This window comes from Pseudonaja textilis, chromosome 9 (assembly GCF_049901715.1).
Source record: "Pseudonaja textilis isolate UNSWEBS1 chromosome 9, rPseTex1.2, whole genome shotgun sequence".
Lineage (NCBI taxonomy): Eukaryota > Metazoa > Chordata > Lepidosauria > Squamata > Elapidae > Pseudonaja > Pseudonaja textilis.
The window spans coordinates 381,651-400,032 of NC_141998.1; the positions used below are offsets into that span (position 1 = coordinate 381,651).

General features: G+C 48.8%; 3 protein-coding genes and 1 non-coding gene across 8 annotated transcripts; 1 reads left to right on the plus strand and 3 right to left on the minus strand.

The window, feature by feature from the left end:
• Positions 1-296: 296 nt before the first annotated feature.
• Positions 297-367, minus strand: TRNAG-CCC (transfer RNA glycine (anticodon CCC)). The gene has a single exon. It is a non-coding gene; the product is annotated as a tRNA-Gly (tRNA).
• A 1,110-nt stretch (positions 368-1,477) lies between these two features.
• Positions 1,478-7,502, plus strand: PCYOX1 (prenylcysteine oxidase 1). The gene is made up of 6 exons (XM_026715119.2): positions 1,478-1,620; positions 1,873-2,079; positions 2,887-3,061; positions 4,639-4,850; positions 5,426-5,581; positions 6,421-7,502. Exons 2-6 carry the CDS (start codon positions 2,055-2,057, stop codon positions 7,059-7,061), a joined length of 1,209 nt encoding a protein of 402 aa, XP_026570904.2. The 5' UTR covers positions 1,478-1,620; positions 1,873-2,054; the 3' UTR covers positions 7,062-7,502.
• Positions 7,503-9,370: 1,868 nt separating this feature from the next.
• Positions 9,371-13,095, minus strand: SNRPG (small nuclear ribonucleoprotein polypeptide G). The gene is made up of 4 exons (XM_026715127.2): positions 12,944-13,095; positions 11,018-11,040; positions 9,996-10,120; positions 9,371-9,520 (listed from the first exon to the last, which is right to left on the minus strand). Exons 1-4 carry the CDS (start codon positions 12,973-12,975, stop codon positions 9,470-9,472), a joined length of 231 nt encoding a protein of 76 aa, XP_026570912.1. The 5' UTR covers positions 12,976-13,095; the 3' UTR covers positions 9,371-9,469.
• Positions 13,096-16,072: 2,977 nt separating this feature from the next.
• Positions 16,073-17,632, minus strand: TIMCC (TIM double twin CX3C motif chaperone). Of its 5 annotated transcripts, none has more exons than XR_003375418.2 (4): positions 17,463-17,632; positions 17,158-17,298; positions 16,463-16,752; positions 16,073-16,236 (listed from the first exon to the last, which is right to left on the minus strand). XR_003375418.2 is itself a non-coding variant. In XM_087938591.1 (4 exons), exons 1-4 carry the CDS (start codon positions 17,547-17,549, stop codon positions 16,123-16,125), a joined length of 489 nt encoding a protein of 162 aa, XP_087794717.1. In that variant the 5' UTR covers positions 17,550-17,632; the 3' UTR covers positions 16,073-16,122. The 5 variants fall into 5 exon arrangements, 3 of the variants coding, with proteins under 3 accessions (XP_087794717.1, XP_087794716.1, XP_087794718.1); XR_003375417.2 differs by having other exon boundaries at positions 16,073-16,239; XM_087938591.1 differs by having other exon boundaries at positions 16,463-16,609.
• Positions 17,633-18,382: the final 750 nt, after the last annotated feature.

Sequence of the window (18,382 nt, forward strand, 5' to 3'; positions counted from 1 at the left end):
CATGCGCCGCGTCTCCCGCCAGCGCACTCGCCCGAGGAAGCCCCGCCTTCTCGATGGCGCACCCAATGGAGGCGTCCTTTCGGGCGGCGGGTCTCGCGAGACCTCTCTAGAACGCGTGCGCAGTACTTCTGTTTTACAGATCGCCTCTCCACTGCTGTCGTACAAGGCTCTGCTTGTTTCCTTTCTTGTAAAAATAAAGAAAAAATAGAACGAAGTCATGGTTGGGTGGAGGGAGCAGGCAAATTTGGTGATTAGACACGAAAAGGGATGCTGAACTGAAGAGGCAAAAAGAAGACTGCGCCGCCCGGGAATCGAACCCGGGTCGCAAGAATGGGAATCTTGCATGATACCACTACACCAGCGGCGCTCTTGCAAATTTGTTTGGGAAGAATCCTCCAGAAAGCAGAGACTGCCTATGAAAGTTTTATGAATTATCAAACTGGCTTCTTCCCAAACTGAAAGCAATAATTAATCGATAGATGGAAAAAGAATGGAACTGTTAAATTGAACAGGAAATACTTCCAAAAATACATGCACCAAATTTCCCTATAAAATATTGTTCTAAAAAGTTTCCAGCATCTCCAAGTATCACTTGAAGAATCTAGGCAGAGATTCAGAGGAAGACTCTCAAATACTTCACAAAATGTTCATATCGTTTGGATGTCCCCTATCTTTTAGATAGCTTACCAATTAAAAAAAGTTTATCCCTGAATTTAATCCAAATATATTTCAGTTATTTAAAAAGGTGGTATAGTAGTTATTAAAAAGAGAACAATTTATACTGCAAGAGTCATAATTAAGACAAAGAGCAAGGATGAATATTCCCAGTTTGATAAGTTTTTTAGTATAAAAAACATGTCTGAATGTGAAAGAAATTCTTTGTATCACGTTAGAAAAATTAATGTAAAAATTAATGTTATTTGTTCCAAGAAATGAATATTTTTCAGGCTCTGCAAAGAAAACAAGACACTTATTTTTAAAGGAAGGAAGTATTCCTCCAAACTGTCTTAAAACAAAAACCTCATTTCTTACTCCTCTAATGTTTAAAATCCTCTAGAGTTCCTTGAGTGGCTGGCGTACAAAAAGTGTAAATAAAATAACGTTCTGAACAAACTCGTCATTTTATTGTACAATGAATATTGTAGCTCAGGGGCCTCCGATCCTTGGCCCTTTTAAGCCCGGCGGACTTCAACTCCCAGAATTCCCCAGCCAGCAAAGCTCCCTTCCACCCAGCAAAGCTGGCGGGGGAATTCTGGGAGTTGAAGTCCGCCGGGCTTCAAGGGGCCAAGGGCCGAGGCCCCGTTCTACGTAGCAAACTGTTTTTTAGATAATCCGTCTTGTATTCTTTCCAACCCAGTGAATGTTTGACAGACAGCCGGCGCTTATGGGCGGAAAAAGTCCCGCCTTCTCAGTCGGCCGCCAGCCAGGAAAAGGGGAGCCAGGGCGGAAGTCGGGGGGCGGGGCGGAACTCTTCCGGTCCAGAGGGGCGGGGCCCCCTCGCCGTCTCCTTCGGCCATGGCTGAGCGGGCTCTGCTCTGCTGCTGCTGCCGCTGCTGCTTCTGGGCTGCCGGGGCGCCTCCTCGGGGGCGCCGGAGCTGCGCCGCCCGCCCTCCCGCATCGGTAGCCGTGCTCGCGGGGGCCCCGGGAGGGGGGTGTCCAGGGCGGCCGAAGGCCTCGCTCGCCGGGGACTCCTCCCTTGCCTGGGCGGGGGGCTCGGGGCGGCCGCCTCTCTCGGCCCGTTGTTGGGGGGGGGGAGGGCGGCGGCCGGGCCTGCCGGGAGTTCTGCCCGGACCGAGGGCCGCCGCTTCCCGGGGCTCCAGGCGGGGGCGGCCTCCCGGGCGGCCTCTTAGCGGACGCGGCTGTCTCTTGCAGGGGTGATCGGGGCCGGCATCGGGGGCTCCTCGGCGGCCTATTTCCTGCGCCAGAAGTTCGGCCGAGAGGCGCGGATCGACGTCTTCGAGCGGGGCGCGGTGGGCGGCCGCCTGGCCACCGTCCAGCTGGAAGGCCGGGACTTCGAGGCGGGCGGCGCCGTCCTGCACCCGCTGAACCTGCACATGAAGCACTTCGTCAAGGAACTGGGTGAGGCCCGGCGCCGGCCCCGCGCCCCTCTCGCCGGGGGCCTGTTGGGGGCTCCCTCTCCGGGGAAGGGGGAAAAGCCCCGACAACCGCCCGAGCTGCTCCCTCGGTTGGCCGTCCTCCTCTCCCTGCTGCTATGTGAGCCGTTTCTCTCTGGCTGCGCCTTTGCTTTCTGCCAAGCAGCGCTGGCGGCTTCTCTTCCCCGCTCTTCATGGGGAACAAACAGCTCCTCAAGCGGCCTTGACCGTCCATCCCAAAGTCCCCTATCCGACCCGAAACGTCCCTGGCATTCGGACTGGGGGATGTCCTTCTAAAACTCTGACTTCTCAGCCACAGGCATCCTTCCGTCCAAACCCAACCACAAGCTGCAAAATATATTTCAAATCCAGCAACCCCAGTCCTCTTCCCTTTGCATCTTGTAACATTTTTATTTGACAAGCTTTTTTTCCTTTCCATGCAAATTTAGATAGATTTTTTTTTTGCCATTGCTTGCATAGTACTTCAATTGTCAAAACAGATTTTATCTGAAACAAAAACAGTTTAGGCAAAACAATAATTTTTAGTCACAGAATTTTCCTTCCACTTTTGAGAATTTTAATTTCTCCCACCCTAATACGTACGTCTTCCTTAATTTCATTCCATGTGAAATGATGTATAATTTGTATTTGTCCCAGTAATACCCAAGGAGGCACCTTGGCTCTCTCTTGGCCAGTGTGTGTCGTTCTTGAGGGCCGGTGACTGCAGGGAAGTTTGGGGCATTGGGTGGCTCTCCCTCCTCTCAAGTTGCCGCCCCTGCCTTTAAATCCGCAGGGCTCTCTGTTCCTCAGGGTCAAGACGGGCTCATGGGCATTTACAATGGGGAGGAATTTGTCTTTGAGGAGAGCAGCTGGTATGTCTGGACTCTTCTGAAGCTGTTCTGGCGCTACGGACTGAACCCCCTGCGGATCTACATGTGGGTGGAGGAAGTCCTGGAAAAGTTTATGAGGTGAGGAGCAGCACAAAGGACTGCGGGGGGGGGTGGGGGGAGGGGCGGGTATTTCAACCTCCCCGCACCAAAGGTCTTCCGGGGCTCCCTCCCCCAGAATCTTATCAGGAGGACCATATCGCCTGGTTTAATTGACGCAATGCTCACTGTATTCAAATGAAATGCCTCTTGCTTTTCCCTGGGCCCTTCTATTTTTGGAAGCAAGGCTTCATTCTGCCATGGAAAGAAGAAGACCAGGAAATAGCTTGGCTCTAAAATTTCCGTGTTGCTTTTATCGTATCGTAATTGTGTAGAGGCCCACAGGATGGCTTGGTGTAAACCAATCAATCAAAGCTTCGTGAATTTCTCTAGATCTGAAAAGTAAGTCCAGTCCAGGCTGGTCCATGCCTGGATGGGTGGCCAAGGCTACAGGCTAGAGTGGGAGTCAAAGAACAGCCCAGAGAGGAGGCTGGCCGCCCCCTTCATAACGAACACCCTGAATGGTCCATGAAAGAGGTGGGTACAAAACCACCTCTGCGGTTAAGTGGAAGACCAACAGCAGATGAAACTGGCGATGGCCTACAGAAAAAAAACCAGTTTGACTGGCAACCGGCCATACTAGTTAAATGCCAGTCACCGCTTCCTAAACCACTGTTTCTCAACCTTAGCAACTGTAAGATTTCGACATCCAGAATTCCCCATCAGCAGGCTAAGAGTTGGAGCCCAAGCACTTAAAAGTTGCTGTGGTTGAAAAATACTGCATTAAAGCAAGTAATAAGAAGAAGTTCCATCTAGGGATTTCCTTAGCGAGCGAGAGAAAACTATCGTGCGCCCTCAGCAGGATTAACGAGCCACGGGGCATTCAGAAAGTATTTGGGCCCCCTTCCCTTTTGTCCACTTTATTAGGCTGCAACCTGATTCTGCAGTTGCTGAAAATCATTTTTTCTCATTAATCTACACTCAGTACTCCATAATGACAAAATGAAAACAGAATTTTAGAAATGTCTGCAAATTTATTAAAAAGAAAAAAACTGAAACATTACATTGGCGTAAGTATTCAAATCCTTTGCAACAACATGTGAAATTTTAAGCGTGGTGCCTCCCGTTTCTCTTGATCGTGGCGGCTGACGTGTTCCTACACCTTGGAGTCCCCCTGTGATGAATTGATTGGACCTGATTTGGAAAGGCAGACCCTCCCTCTCTCTAGAATGCCTCACAGCTAACAGCGTGTACTGCAGCAGCGCACAGGCCAGGAGGCCAAAGGAACTGCCTGCAGAGCTCAGAGACGGGCTAATTGCAAGGCACAGATCTGGGGAAGGCTACCATAAAACTTCTGCTGCACTGAAGGCTCCTGAGGGGCCTCCATAATTCTCAAATGGAAGAGGTTTGGCAGAACCAGGACTCTCTTCAAAACAACAGCCCCAATCTGGTGGATTTCTACGGTCTTCATCATCTGGGGGATGGTGGAAGACGAAAGCAGAACTTCCTGCACCAGCTTGGAGACGTTAGCTGATACTATCAAAGGATGATACATGGCAGCTCTGGGTTCCTGGTCTGTTCGCCCCCTCCCGCTCCTAACCCCCGCTTTTTCGGTCCAGGATCTATCGGTACCAGTCGCACGACTACGCCTTCAGCAGCCCTGAGACTCTTCTCCATGCCCTCGGAGGGACGGCCTTCCTTCACATGTTGAACCAGACCATCGATGAGTCCCTGCAAAAGGCCAGGTTTTCTCAGGCATTCATCAACGAGATGGTCACCCCTATCATGAGAGTCAACTATGGGCAAAGTGCCAGCATCAATGGCTTCGTAGGTAAGCGGCTTGTTCGCTCCTAAGTAGCAAATGTAGTGTCGCACCACTTGTGCTTCTTCCACCACTTGCTCCGCTTCTGAAAAAACTGGCCCAGAAAACCACGGGGACCAGTCCCTGAGAATCAGACGGGATTGGAAGAAAAATGTACCAAGACCCTCAGGCATACCGTTTAAGAGGGGACTTTGTTTCTAGATGTCCCTGTGCAAAAACACATGAATGGGGGAAACAAATCCCCCCCCCCACAAAAAAAGACAGGATTTTTCCACCCCCCTCTGAAAGGTAACAAATGACAGTTGAAGGTGGAGCATCACAGTTACTTCCCTTCTTGCATTTTATAGGGTGGCTGGTTTTGCGCATTACTCAGTAAGCCATAGCAGTTTGATTCATTCATAAGAGTAAGCCTTAAACACAAGAGCCCGGTGGCTGGGTTCACGTATTTTTTAAAGCCATAATGCAGTTTTTAAATTCTTGGCTTAGTTTTATTTCTGACCCTGTCACTGAATCACTTCAGCCTCAGCTACCGTCTTGTTTAGGTGTGTCTGACCACTTTTTCTCTGGGCTTTGTTTGTTTCTAGGAGCTGTATCTTTGGCCGGAGCAAGTGGAGGACTTTGGTCGGTAGAAGGTGGCAATAAATTGGTGTGTTCGGGCCTTCTGTATGCTTCCAAAGCCCAGCTGGTTTCTGGTCCCGTTATCTCCATAGAAGCAAAAACAAGGCCCAAGGGCCGTGCAGGTGTGGCTGCCTCATATTTAGTTATTTATTTCACATTTGCAAAATACAAGTTTATCAAACGTGAAAGTCATGGAAGGTTGAAAAAAGAAGTGAGCAATCCGTCGCCTTCCACAAGTTTGGGTCCACCACTTCCCCAGTCCCTTGTCTTTGGCCACAAGAGCTGGCGCTGATGGGTGCCTACAGACTCAGGATGGCGAGTGCTGTGCCATTGCTGGGGAAAGAGATGGCCCTGGACGTGGGGGCTTTGCTCCAGGCGAGCTCCCCATTTTTTAAAATTAGATTATTTGAAATCCCGCCTGAGGGGGGTGGGCCATCAGCAGAGTGAAAACGGCGGTCGTGGAAAGCTCCTTCCCAGAGCTAAAACTCAGGAGCAGCAGCCCCAGATTGGAAGAGGGAGCTGTGGGAAGAGGGAGACAGAGAAGCCTGGGGGGTGTGCTGCCATCCCCCAAACACAACGTATGGGGCAGTGGGGGGGTCCAGTCCTTCCTTTCCAACCACCCGGGATGGTTGGGAAGAATTTTCATCAGAGACCAGGGAGCCGAAGAGCAACCCCGCTCTTTGGCTGTCAGCACCTGCCATTTTGGAGATGAGGAAACTTGGCAGGCGGGTTATCCGATTGGGTCACTGCTTCAGGGCGAAATGAGCCCTGGGACCAATTCTACTGGCGGTGGTCGCGACATGGAGAAAGTTATCCCGAGGGGTGTCTGCGTTTGGCTGGAGAATCGTGCAGCCAGCACAGAAATGCCTACCCTGCCCCTTTTTGCATTGGGAAAACACCTCCCAAATCTCTGTCTCAGCCAGTGAAAATGCTGCTTTAATTTATTTTGGTTGCTTCGAAGGTGGCCTGACAAAGCAGTATGAGGTTACCTACAACTCCACGTCCGGAGAGACATCGGGGGTCTACGACATCCTCCTCATCGCCACTCCCTTGCAGCGCAAGATCGCCAACATAACCTTCCGCAACTTCGACCCCCCGATCCCCGAGTTCTCCCCTCCCTACCACCAGACGGTGGCCACATTTGTCCACGGGCACATCAACGCTTCTTTTTTCGGCTATCGGGACCCTTCCCAGTTCAGCCTGAAGGCCATTCTCACGATGGAGGATCCTCACCTGTTTGTCAGCAGCCTTGGGGTGGTTTCTCCGGTGAAGGGCAGCCACCTGGGCCCTCCGGTCTGGAAAGTGTTCTCCCACCGGCTGCTGACCGATGAGCAATTGAAGCTGCTTTTCTCATCCTATGACTTGGTGGAAGTGCAGAAGTGGCTGGCCTACCCCCACTATGCCCCTCCCCAGAAGTGCCCACCTTTCGTTCTCCACGACCACATGTATTACGTCAATGCCATAGAATGGGCAGCCAGCGCCATGGAGATGAGCGCAATCTCTGCCAAAAACGCGGCCCTCTTGGCTCACCACCATTGGTACAATAAGATGGACAGGATCGATCAAGAGGACTTGCATGAGAGGCTCAAGACCGAGCTCTGACTTGGCATGACAAGGATTGGGGGGCGGCATCGGAGGACAGGGGAAGCTTGCAGCGTATCTTGGGTGCTGGGTATGAGTGCGCAAAATGCCTGGATTTTGAAATGCTCCATTTGCAGCCTAAAATGTTAAGAAGCTTCAAATGTCTTCGCTTGGCAATAACTAGGGCAGTTTTAAGCTCAGAACATTCCTACAAGGGCCAAAATATTTTTAGTGAGGTAAGAAAGGTTTGGAAAACGTTTCAAGCTTCCAAAAGTTGGCAACCATCACTGTTCATCCTACTTTGGTACTCCCAAGAAAACAGGCTTAAAGGGAATTCTTGGTAACCACCTTTTAAAAACTACTGTACCTTCTGGATTTCTTTTGCAAATCACATTACTTCTTGTAAGTAATTCTTTGGGGAACAAGAAAAACTTTGAATAAAGCCTTCGGGCTGACAACTCAGGTATTGTATATAGCAGCGTTTCTTAAAACCACTGGATAAAGTTGTCAAGAGACTTCATGTACTTAGTTTCACAGACAGTGACACCCAACAATTCGTTAGTTTTGATTGGAAGGTATTTTTTATAATTCTGGAAGCCATTAGTTTGGGGAATGACACACAAGAAAATGAATATGCCTAATTTGAATCTCTGAATTGAGCTGTGCAAATGACTGAAGTGATGCCCTTTAAAATTTGTATTATATAAGCTTTTAATGTAGTTATGCAAATGAGGATCTGTAAGAGAATTCAGCTGCACATTAAAACTAAGTTATCAGTTCTAAATAAGCCCCTCCTTTTTCTTGAAGGTGAAGGAAATTGGACATCCAGGATTGCTTTTGACAAACTCCACGCATAAGTAGCAGATCAAACGAGAGTTGAGCCATTCGGTTGTGGCAAGAATTGATGCTGGCTTGTTGCCTTGCTGTGGGCAGAGGGTCCGGCCCAAAGTCCTCCAGCTGGCTTTCATGCCTAAGACAGGTCAGGAATTCGGTCCCCTGGTTTCTGGCCTGGTGCCTTCACCACTAGACCAAACTTCATATTAAAAAAATATAGGTTGAGGAGAAAATGAGGTATAAAATGGAGAGAAGTCAAAATTATCCCTTTGTGCCTTTTGATGCTTATTCAGGCACTCAGGAAAATTGTAGTAGCAAGCGGCTTTTTTTACCTAAAAGCAGCACGAAACAACATACCTCTACTGCCAGGTGTGTGGTTCTATGGCCATCCACTCGTGACTGTTAGGCAGAGAAGTGGGTAGCAGCAAATTGCAGGCAACAGATTGGGTATACTTTCTAACTTTATTAAACGTGGGGGAAGCACATTGTAGTGGTGCTGTTGTGCTTTTTCACTAATGCCTGGCTAAGGATCTGCATTTGAGAATTCTACAAAGATGTCACACCAATACAACCAAAGAGGGTTACATTATGGGAGGTTCACGTTGAACTACGGCTACAATTGGCAGGACCAGATTCTCAGTTGTTGAGCAAAGTGGTCATTAAACAAGACACCCACACGATTGCTTTGCTCAATGACCGCAATCCTGGCTCTAATTGGCTGCAATCATGAAGTGATTATACAGGTTGCTAAGCAGACAGAGGAAGAGCTGCCTGTCAAAAGAAGGGCAGGTAGCTCTCCCCCCCAAAAAAAAAATGCATTGAAGGAAACAGAGTCACAGAGACAAAGAGCTGAGCTGTTTCTACAGCCTGCCAGACATTTCATCTTGTCTCTTGTGCACAGGGCAGAAGGGTTTGGGTCGCCTGCAGACCCCAGGCCTTCGGGTGACCTCAGCCTTCTTCACAGGAGTTCCTCTGCAGAAAGAGAGCCCAGACCTTTGGGAAGGGACTGAACCCGAATGCCCTTTCACGCCCAAGGAACTGCCTGCCAGGAGAGAGCCTCCGTTTCCTGGCTGTCTGCACCTTTCCCAGCCAGCTTCCCCCAATTTTCTCAGGAAGCTGGCAGAGAAGACAAGTGGCCCATGGTTGCAGGGTGCTTGGCAACTGTTGTGTGACCAAGTTGCTGACACCCAGATCATGGAGCAAAACATGACAGCTGGAACTGCCCGTCCAAGCGGTATTTTCAAAATGATTGTTTAACAATTGGTCATAAGTTGAGGACTTCTAAAATCATAAAGCGGGATCTTAAATGCTCAGAACACTGGCTTATCACTATTGCCAGCATAAGTTCGGAATTGTTTGGAATTGTTTTGTTCACTTTATTAAGCGAAATATGTGGAACACTAATATTATCCTATCTCCATTCCTGTACCTGGATTTTATTTTTTTCCAATTTCATACATTCCCCAATTTTTCAAAGTTGTGAAACAAGTCATACCAACTTTTCAGAATTTATTAAAAAATGTAAACATGGAATGTTCCTGTAGAACTAACAATAAAAATTGCCCACACTGCAGTAACAGCCAGTCCTTCATTTTTTATACTCGTTCCAGGGCTTCCAGCATAATAATGCTGTTTCCTCGTATTACCTAGAGATCAGAATAGATAATTATAATTAGCATAGCTAAGAATGAATTTGAAGAAAAAAAATTAAACTAGCTTCAAGGTGGCTAACTGTTCTACAGCTGTAATCCAGAAAGATCCATGACAGATTGCTTAGTCTTTCATGGGAGCATTTTTGCCCCACTAGGATAGCATCTGTCGAGTGCTTCTGGTGATCCCAATCTAAGAGTCTTGGCAAAGGTTCTTAAGGTTCTTAAGTGTCAAAAGTGCCTGGACGAGAATTTGAGTTTTTACCTAAATCACAAAATACAAATGCTAATTGCTTCCTTACTGCTAGAATCAACACAAGTTGATTTATATTGCAACTCTATTTATATAATTCTTGAACATGAAAGAGTGTGCCGTTGTACTGTGCCATGACAGAATGCAACAGCCTAACATTCCTTTCCCCGGCAAAACAGCTTCAACAATTCTTATAACTTAATTCTTATTTTTGCTTACCACCATCCCTATGTTGTTCTGTTGTCCACCAGGTGCCATTTCCACACACTCATCTATCACCAAATTCATGAATGGATCAAAACCTCTTAATATCCCTTGAACATGCCGACCTCCGTTTAGTTTTACTGTAAAGAACAGACAGCAAGTTAAGTTATCCTCAATATTGCTTGCTATGGCCATTTTCCCACTACAACTAAAGTGTGAGAAATTTGCACATAAGGCTTCAACAGTTTTTGTTAAATCACAGTTCTTTTAAACCAAAGTTGTCTTCGGTGAGCAAATAAGTCCCAGGAGACACGATCAATTATTTCACCATCTCCTTCACTATTAAGAGTTACATGTATACTTAGAACAAGCTAAAGGCAGAGTGAAACACCAGTAGCTGAATGTCATTTGCTATTTCATGCAGAGGTTCAACAATAACTCACAAGACAAACCACATTCACTGAGACTGCAAATACTCGTGGACTTTTTCCTGCTGTTGGTTGTAAGATTTCTTCAGCAGCATTAACACAGTCAATAAGAATATTGTATATTTCTGTAGAAGTGTAGTAATTCTTTGCATAAAATGCAACTCCTCCCCCTCTTTTTGAGTTGGGCGTGTTTCTTTTCAACAATTTATATCCTCCTAGTTGTGTATTCCATTTATGGGTTCCATCCCACTAGACATACCGAGCTCCCTCAACTGTTCACCCTACAACTTGGCCTCCAGACCCTTCATCATCTTTGTTGCTCTTCTCTGCATTTTTGTATAATGGTGACAGGAATTGGAAAAATACAGGGAAACAGATAGAGGGAAACTAAACCATTAATGAATTATGTAAATTAATACAAAATTAATGAAATATTTAGGGCATAAAAGACCAACATTTGGACAAATACTGAGATGCAACAGATAGAGAAAATAAGGGAAAGTGAGCACATCTCAGGAAAACTATTTACACAAGATAACCAGACAAGAAATAAATTGTATAGTTTTTTCCCTTGCAAAACAGAATCTCTAAAACAATCAGTTCACTTACATGATAGCTTCTTGTCCATAAACCTGAAAATTCAAAACAGAGGAAATAAGCCTCATGCAAGTCAAGTTCATAATAAAGAAAAATTCTCAATATAAGAAATATGCAGATTCAGTGTTTAAAAAGATAACTTGGGGCCACCCTTTATGAAACACTGTCTTCAGCAATCTTACAAAGCTTCTGTCATTTGTCTTCATAACCTGGCTTTGTATGTCTTGCCCATTTCCTGACTGAGGAATGGGAAACTCCAAAGCTTTGAGCGTAGGATGGTGCAAGAACAGTCAATGCACAGACACACCGGGATGTTGTTCTCAGGAAAGACGGTTCCTTTCCAAGAGCAGGAACAAAGGTACAGCTTCTTTTAGACTCAAGGCCCCAAAGAAGAGTTCTCCCAATGGGACGGCTTGTTTTGAGGGGTTACCTTGGCTGGGAGATTTATATACTTTATGTTGAACTTAATCATACTCTTATCTATCAATCGTATTTGTACAGGATGTCACTGGCCAGTGAATAATAAAAAATGACAAAAAATTATATCAAAAACATTCTGCAGTTAAGAACAACAATTAGGATTACTACTAGTAGCAGAGAGTTTTTGTAGGCAATACAGCCATCTCATTAATTCACCACTTCTTTGAGATTTTGAAAATTGTTTTATATTGTTTTTCCCTCATTCTTATATTAGATTGTTCTTTTTTGTAGAATTTATATTTGGTTTAATAAAGTTTGTAGGCTGCCAAGTCATGAAAAAATATATTTCATCAGCATTCAAAAACTACTTGATGGCATATAATCAATCATATATGAAAGGTGGATGGCTCAAGGACAAGTATAGAAAATGGAAAGAGGGACACGTAACCTAAGGCAGAATAATAGCAAATAGCCTGAATCTGAAAGCCTCAGGATGAACTAAGACTTGCAACAAATGTCAAAAGTAACAAAAAAGACCCCTTTCAACATGTAAAAAACAAGAAAGAAGTCAAGGAAATGACTGGTCCACTAACGGGAGAGGATGACATGGAAGCAATGGAGGATAGCAGGGAGAAATTGGAATGGCTTAATTCATTCTATGCATCAGCTTTTACATAAAAGGAAAAACTAGTCCAAACTAATTGTAAAAAGATTTACAAGTTCCCATGAAGGGGTCCTATCGCTTTATATGGCACTTAGTGAGTCCACACCTGGAACCCTGAGGCCAATTCGGGTTAGGACACCCAAAAGATGTTGAGTCTCTAGAAAGAGAGCCGAGAGCAGCCACGAAGGTGAACCTACAACCTCCAAGGCCCCTGAAGGCAGGACAGAAGCCACCGACGGAAACTAACCGAGGAGCAACCTAGAAGGGAGAGAGAAGCTTCTTCACGCTGACAAACGTTAAGCAGCGGGACCGCTTTGCCCCCAGAGGTTGGGGTGGGGGGGCATCGCTGCAGGCGCTCAAGGAGAGCCTGGACGGCCACGTGCGGTCTCCTGCTTGAGCAGGGGGCTGGACTAGAAGACCTCCGCGGCCCCTTCCAACTCGGTTGTCCCGAGGAAGACATCCGCCGGGGGAAGGAGCGTCTCTTGACGGCCAGGCTTCTAAAAAGGCTGCCAAAGAAAGCCCCCCCACACCCACCCCGGCAAAGATCGGCTCCTGCAGGAGGGGGGGGAGCTGCCCATTTCCCGCCCCGCCCAGGCCGAGGGGAATGGGGGGGGCGGGGGGCTTTGGTGTGGGCCATCCGGAACGTCCCCAGGCCCAGAAGGACCGGCGCACGTGAGACGGGGAAGGCACCTCTGCCAGTGGCTCTATGACCACACGCCGCGCAGTGCATGACGGGCCATAGGACAAGCTCCCGCCGCCCGCTAGGCCCTCCGCTGACTTCTCTGGCCGCCGCGCCTCCGCCCCGCGGTGCCTCCGAGCGGAGCGCCCGACGCTGCCCCGCGGCGCGCACTCACTTCTTCAGCTCCGGCGGGTGCGCTTTGCTCATCCTGCCTCTTCCAAGCCGACCGCCTCGCGAAGCGTCTGCCGGTCGCCTCTGCTGCGTTGAAACGTCACCACGGCGCGCACCTATCTGCCCAATCACCAGGCGGCTCGGGCGCAGGCGCAACCACAAAGGACGGCCAAGCCGACGAACGCGGAGCCCGCCCAAGTTCTCGCGAGGGGCGGGGCCATCCGGTCCTAGTGACCAATCAGCAAGCGTCCCGCCTTCTTTTTAAAGTTGTGCTATGGCGCTGGCGTCTCCCGCGCTTCTGCCGTTTCTCTTCCCGCCTGGAGCGCAGGAAGGCTGCCGCTGCCGCTCCCTCCGCTCGCCCGGATTCGTCTCCCTCGGTTACCCTGTGTCTTTGCTGGGCTCCGGCGGGGTGGAAGGGCAGCTGCCCCCAAGGAGGCAAGCAGGAGCGGTTGCCCCACGCCTCTTGGCATTCTGGACCTGGGTCAGGCGATGTGCCGGGCTCTCCAACGCCGCTTTATGCCTGGGGGACTTCAACTCCCAGAATTCCCAGGACTTCAACTCCCAGCAAAACTGGCTGGGGAATTCTGGGAGTTGAAATCTGCAAGACATAAAGCAGCCCAGGTTGGAGAGCCCTGGTTCAAAGCTCACCTGGTGCTTTTCCCTCCGGAAGTCTGTTGGCCTCCTTTGCGGGAAAGGTGAGCAGTGGCAGGCAGGTCTCCTGGAGACTTTCTCAAAGCAGCGCCTTCCTGCCGGGCTGCATTTTCCCTCCTCTTGAAAGGGCCAGAGATGACCAGCAATGGCATGTGGAGGAATCCGTTCTTTCGGGAGAAACAATCATCTGATCTCCACCAGAGAATTCAGGAAGCGCTGAATGGGAGAGCAAAACGAGTCTGGTCTCCCATTAGTAGGAAAGAACACACATTCAATCACCCCTTCCACAAATCCAAAACTGTCAATGCAATCACACACCTAAAAAGAGGCCAAAAATGCACTGAAACACTTGGGACCGGGTGGGGGAGTTGCATGCTGGACAAAAGTGGCTGTTGAATTGATGGTACTTCCCTCTCCTTTTCACTCTGCTCTCTCTACACCCGTCTTTTTATAATGATGTATTTTTTTCATTATTTCACATTTTAATTTTGCATGATACGCACCCACCCAATCAGATTATGCTATATACATTCAATTATTTGCTGTACTCAGCCTCTTGTGATTAGCCTAACAGGCATTCAGCCCTTTAGGTTAGCCCCGTACCTCCAGTACCATAGTTAAGTAATTAGTGCTTTAACAAAAAATGTATCTCAGACCTATTCAATAATCTATGAAGAAGTTTCTTTTGCGCTAGCTTGTGAACTAAAACAGGTGGAACATAAAGTCAATCCTGGCTGATCCCCAGAAAAGGTCAGACTGCTACAGATCCCTAGTTGAAAAATATTCAGGGCAAGCCACTTCTGCCCTGGAAACAGCTGCAAGGGTATCATTTGGAAGTCACCAGTCTTGAGGTACTATGTGGTTTCCCAACAAGACTGAATTCATTTTATAGTAATCTAGAAATTGCTGAAATAATTCAGAATGCAGCCCACAGAAAATTCAGACAATAGTTTAATCATTTAAAATGTATTTAATCACATCTTTAGAAAATAATTTATATCCAGAGATGGAAAAAACCAGCGATGGCCACTGTTTCTTGGAATCAATCTATTGGGATCTTAAGCGGACTGCTGATCAATACTTTTCCAACTCATAAACAATATTTTCTATTTTAGTTTTCTATTTTAAACTATTAAAGTAATCTAATTACTCACAAGCCACAAGTTCCCCAAGCAGCAACCCCAATATCAAAAGATTCTGTGGATAATGGATCCTGTGGATCCACTGTGGACTGGAGCAGTGCACAACTGTTCAACTGTAGGAAATCTGCACAGTACTTCTAAGACTGCTATAAGCAATGCAATGCTTTACTCGGGGAATTCTCTTGAATTTCCACAGATCAATTCAGATTAACTGGAGCAGAGAAATAGATGTGCATCAAATAAACATGTTCTGCACAAACAGAACATTTACCTTTTGAGACAGTGTGAAGCATTTAGGTATATTTTTATCTTTCTGAAATATGGATCACTACAAGTTTACTGGAGTCATCAGCATTCCCTGGTTTTTTGAAGCCTCTCGGAAGGAAATTCAGTATCTCTCCCAAATCCAGCCAAGTTTCTTTTCCATTCAGCTACAGCTGAGCCACCATTCGACTCTACAGCCGAGAGCAAAACAGCTAAATGCAAAGTAGTAACAGACAAAGTTATGGAATGCTGGAGCCCTTCAGAGAGTGTGCCATGGCCATCCCTCTACTGTTAGCAAATGGACTTTGGGGAGAGAAATCAACCAGAAAAGGCCACTCCCCATGCTGGTATTGCAGCTCTATTTCCACTCTTCACAATCTATGGAATTATTCTAGGGCACAAAGCCTTAAGCACCATGACAATTCGCTCCATTAAAAAGTGAAATAATCACGTTTGTCAATCACTCACCAGGATTTCCTTTCTTCTTATATATGCACTACTCCTATTTATTCTGCCCCCACAGCCAGAAATGAAGAGAAGGAACCATTCTTTCCAGCTCACTTTTCCAAGAAACCCTAATAAAACAATGTCTTGAAAGTAGCCAATAAGGTTACTCTGCTAAATACAGAAATTCTCCATACTGAAATGAACTCAGAACATAGGCCAAATGCAAATAATGTGAAACCGCATAAGATTTTAAGAATTTAATAAACATTTGTTTGGGGAGTGGCTAAAAAGACTTCATATTTTGGTAACGAAGTTTATATTTTGATGTCGCATTTTTAAAAACCCCTTAAAATCTTCATTTCTGACTCACTCAGCAAACTTTAGCTTTCCAGGTTCTGATGGCTCCTTTCCTGTTTGAATCCATTGTCATGAGTGGGTAGCAAAACATGCCAGCTGCCAGTGATGAAACTTCTGCATAGTTCTGGCCAGACCAGGACACACACACACACACACGCATTTTCCCTACTCAGGACGTATTAAGGCACACACATCCATATCTGCTACCTGGTCAAAGAAAAAAAAAACCCTGCTTGATGTGGATGAAAGCACAAATAGAAGCTCCCAGCAGCTTTGGAGAATTCAAAAGGTTTAATATTGTATTTTCTGTCACTCAGTTACATCACATGGCACAGAACCAACCGCCTCCTTGAGCAGGATTGTAGGAGCAGCCATTTTGTGTCTTTATTGTAGGGCACCAGAGGTATGGACTTGAACGGGCCTGAGTGAATCTGCCCTGCTAAGACAACAAGCGGACAAACTTTAGGGCTGCTAAGGAAGCACCTTCTCGCCTCTCCTTCCCCATTAGCACCACAAGGGTCGGGAGCGCTGGTCAAAACAAGGCAGGGAAATCCCCTGGGCTTGGGAACATATCCAGAGAAAACGCAGCCCACCCCCGTTTCCCATTCTGGCAACCGGCAGCCTTCCTTTCACCAGGCTGGGTGCATCCTCGGCCATCCTACCCGGAAGAAAGCGCCCGACGTATTCCCACGTTTGTTTCCTAGTTTCACCAAGTTCATGGCACCCTTCCTGGCCGGACCTGGGTTTGTGCAGAGGGGTGGGGCTACTGAGCGATGCCAGCCAAGCTCTCTTTCATCTTCTTGGTCATGCTGGGGATGAGATGCACGTGGTCGTCCACACACTTCATCACACAGTTCTCCAGCTGCAGCTTCACCTGCGACTCTTTGCTCCCGGAGTCCAAGGCGTCCTTGGCTTTGTCGTTGCAATGCATGGTGCAGCGAGAGAGGCGGCTCTGTGGGGGGGGAACCAGAGAGGTGGGGACAGGGCAGCACAGAGTCTCCTGGGTCAACAGGAAGACCAACTGATCCCGGATCCCTAAAAGGACAGGGGGACCTTTGGGGTGTGGGGCAATGATGCAAATGATGCTGCCACCCCCCACCCCCACCCCCAATGGCTGCTTCTCAGGCAGGGAGGCCCAGAGCAGGCAGAGCCAATCAAGAGGGCAGCCGGGAGCCCAACCGACGCCCTGGCCTGTTTGTATGTCTGCGAAGGCAGCTGCAACCCCGCCCCCCAGCTCTGCGGGCGCGTCTTTCGTGTTTCAGGGGAGAAACGGGGGGGGGGGATTCCAGGGCGCCCTCCCTCTGAGCGCGGAGAGCCGCGGCCTGGGCCGGGGCCCGTCGCGGGGCGGCCTGCTCACCTGGAAGCGCTCCAGCTCCTGCGTGACCAGGGCCTGCGCCTGGGCCAGCGGCGCGTGGCAGCGCTCGATGCACTGGTGCACCTGCTGCATGGAGGCCCGCGGGTTCTCGCAGCACGTGGCGCTGCAGCGGAACATCAGGCCCTGCGGGGAGGGGAGCGGCGCCCCGGTCAGCCCGCGAGGACGGACCCAGGGCGGGTGGGAGGGAAGCCCCGGCTCCAGCGCCGGAGGGGAGGCCGCGTGGCTCGGCCGGCGGCCCGCTCCCCCCGAAGAGCCGCGCCCGCCCCTCGCCCGGCCGACCGACCGACCTGCATCTTGCGGATGTGCTCCCGCTCCAGGCCCTGCACCATGCCGTCGATGGCCTCCTGCACCCGCAGCTGCTGAGCCTCCGCCATGCCGGACGGGGAGCGCGCCGAGACGCCGCCGCGGACCGAGCCGGCGCTGCGGAGCACGAGAGGCCGGCCGCCCTCGCCCCGCCCCCGGCTGCCCGCCCGCCCCGTCCCGCCCCCGGCGGCGGGGCCAGGGGAGGCTGGGCTCCGGGCCCGGAAGGCTCGACGGGGCCGAGCCTGCTTGGCTCTCGCCCGGGAACAGAAGCAGCTCCCGAGACCAGCGGAGCCCTGGGAGGGCTTCCTCTCCACCGAAGAGATAAGCCGCCTTTTGTCTGGTCTAGAGTGGCCTGCTTGAGGGGGAGGGGGCTGGACTAGAAGACCTCCAAGGCCCCTTCCAGCTCTTTGTCCTTCTGTTATTCTGATTAGGGCACGTTGACCTTGGGGGGGGAGGGTGTGTGTGTGGGGGGCTGCTCTCTCGTCACCCCTTAGCCCTTCTTTTCATTAAACTAGACTTTTCCCGTTCCTGCAACTGTTCTTCGTAGGCTTTAGCCCGCCCCCCCCAGTAATCCTTGTTCTTCTCTGCACTCTAAGATTTGAGTGTCTTTTTTGCGTTGTGATATAATCATGGATTAATCCTGATTGTATCACAACGTAATCATATGATTACATCACAATTGTTTCATGATTATGTCATGAGATGTAATCATGAGTCAAACCACACCAACAAAAGCTCCCTCTCTTAGTTGTGCAAGAGCTTAGCTGGACTTTTTGGTGCCTCCCTTTATAGGCGAATTTCCTCTTTTCCACCAAGGTTTTATTTCCCTCTTGGCCTCAGATGGAGCAACGGAGTTTCAGATTGCGATAGCTGGTTGATTATTGCCTAAGTAATTGTCTTCAGA

Coding starts and splice junctions, on each gene's coding strand:
- TIMCC (XM_087938590.1), bottom strand. CDS start 17,549: ATGGCGGAGGCTCAGCAGCTGCGGGTGCAGGAGGCCATCGACGGCATG. Junction 16,610..17,157: donor AGGAGCTGGAGCGCTTCCAG/GTGAGCAGGCCG, acceptor TCTCATCCCCAG/CATGACCAAGAAGATGAAAG. Junction 16,240..16,462: donor CGTCGGGCGCTTTCTTCCGG/GTAGGATGGCCG, acceptor TTGTTGTCTTAG/CAGGGCAGATTCACTCAGGC.
- PCYOX1 (XM_026715119.2), top strand. CDS start 2,055: ATGAAGCACTTCGTCAAGGAACTGG. Junction 2,080..2,886: donor GCACTTCGTCAAGGAACTGG/GTGAGGCCCGGC, acceptor TTAAATCCGCAG/GGCTCTCTGTTCCTCAGGGT. Junction 5,582..6,420: donor AAGGCCCAAGGGCCGTGCAG/GTGTGGCTGCCT, acceptor GTTGCTTCGAAG/GTGGCCTGACAAAGCAGTAT.
- SNRPG (XM_026715127.2), bottom strand. CDS start 12,975: ATGAGCAAAGCGCACCCGCCGGAGCTGAAGAA. Junction 11,041..12,943: donor CACCCGCCGGAGCTGAAGAA/GTGAGTGCGCGC, acceptor TTGAATTTTCAG/GTTTATGGACAAGAAGCTAT. Junction 10,121..11,017: donor TATGGACAAGAAGCTATCAT/GTAAGTGAACTG, acceptor TGTTCTTTACAG/TAAAACTAAACGGAGGTCGG.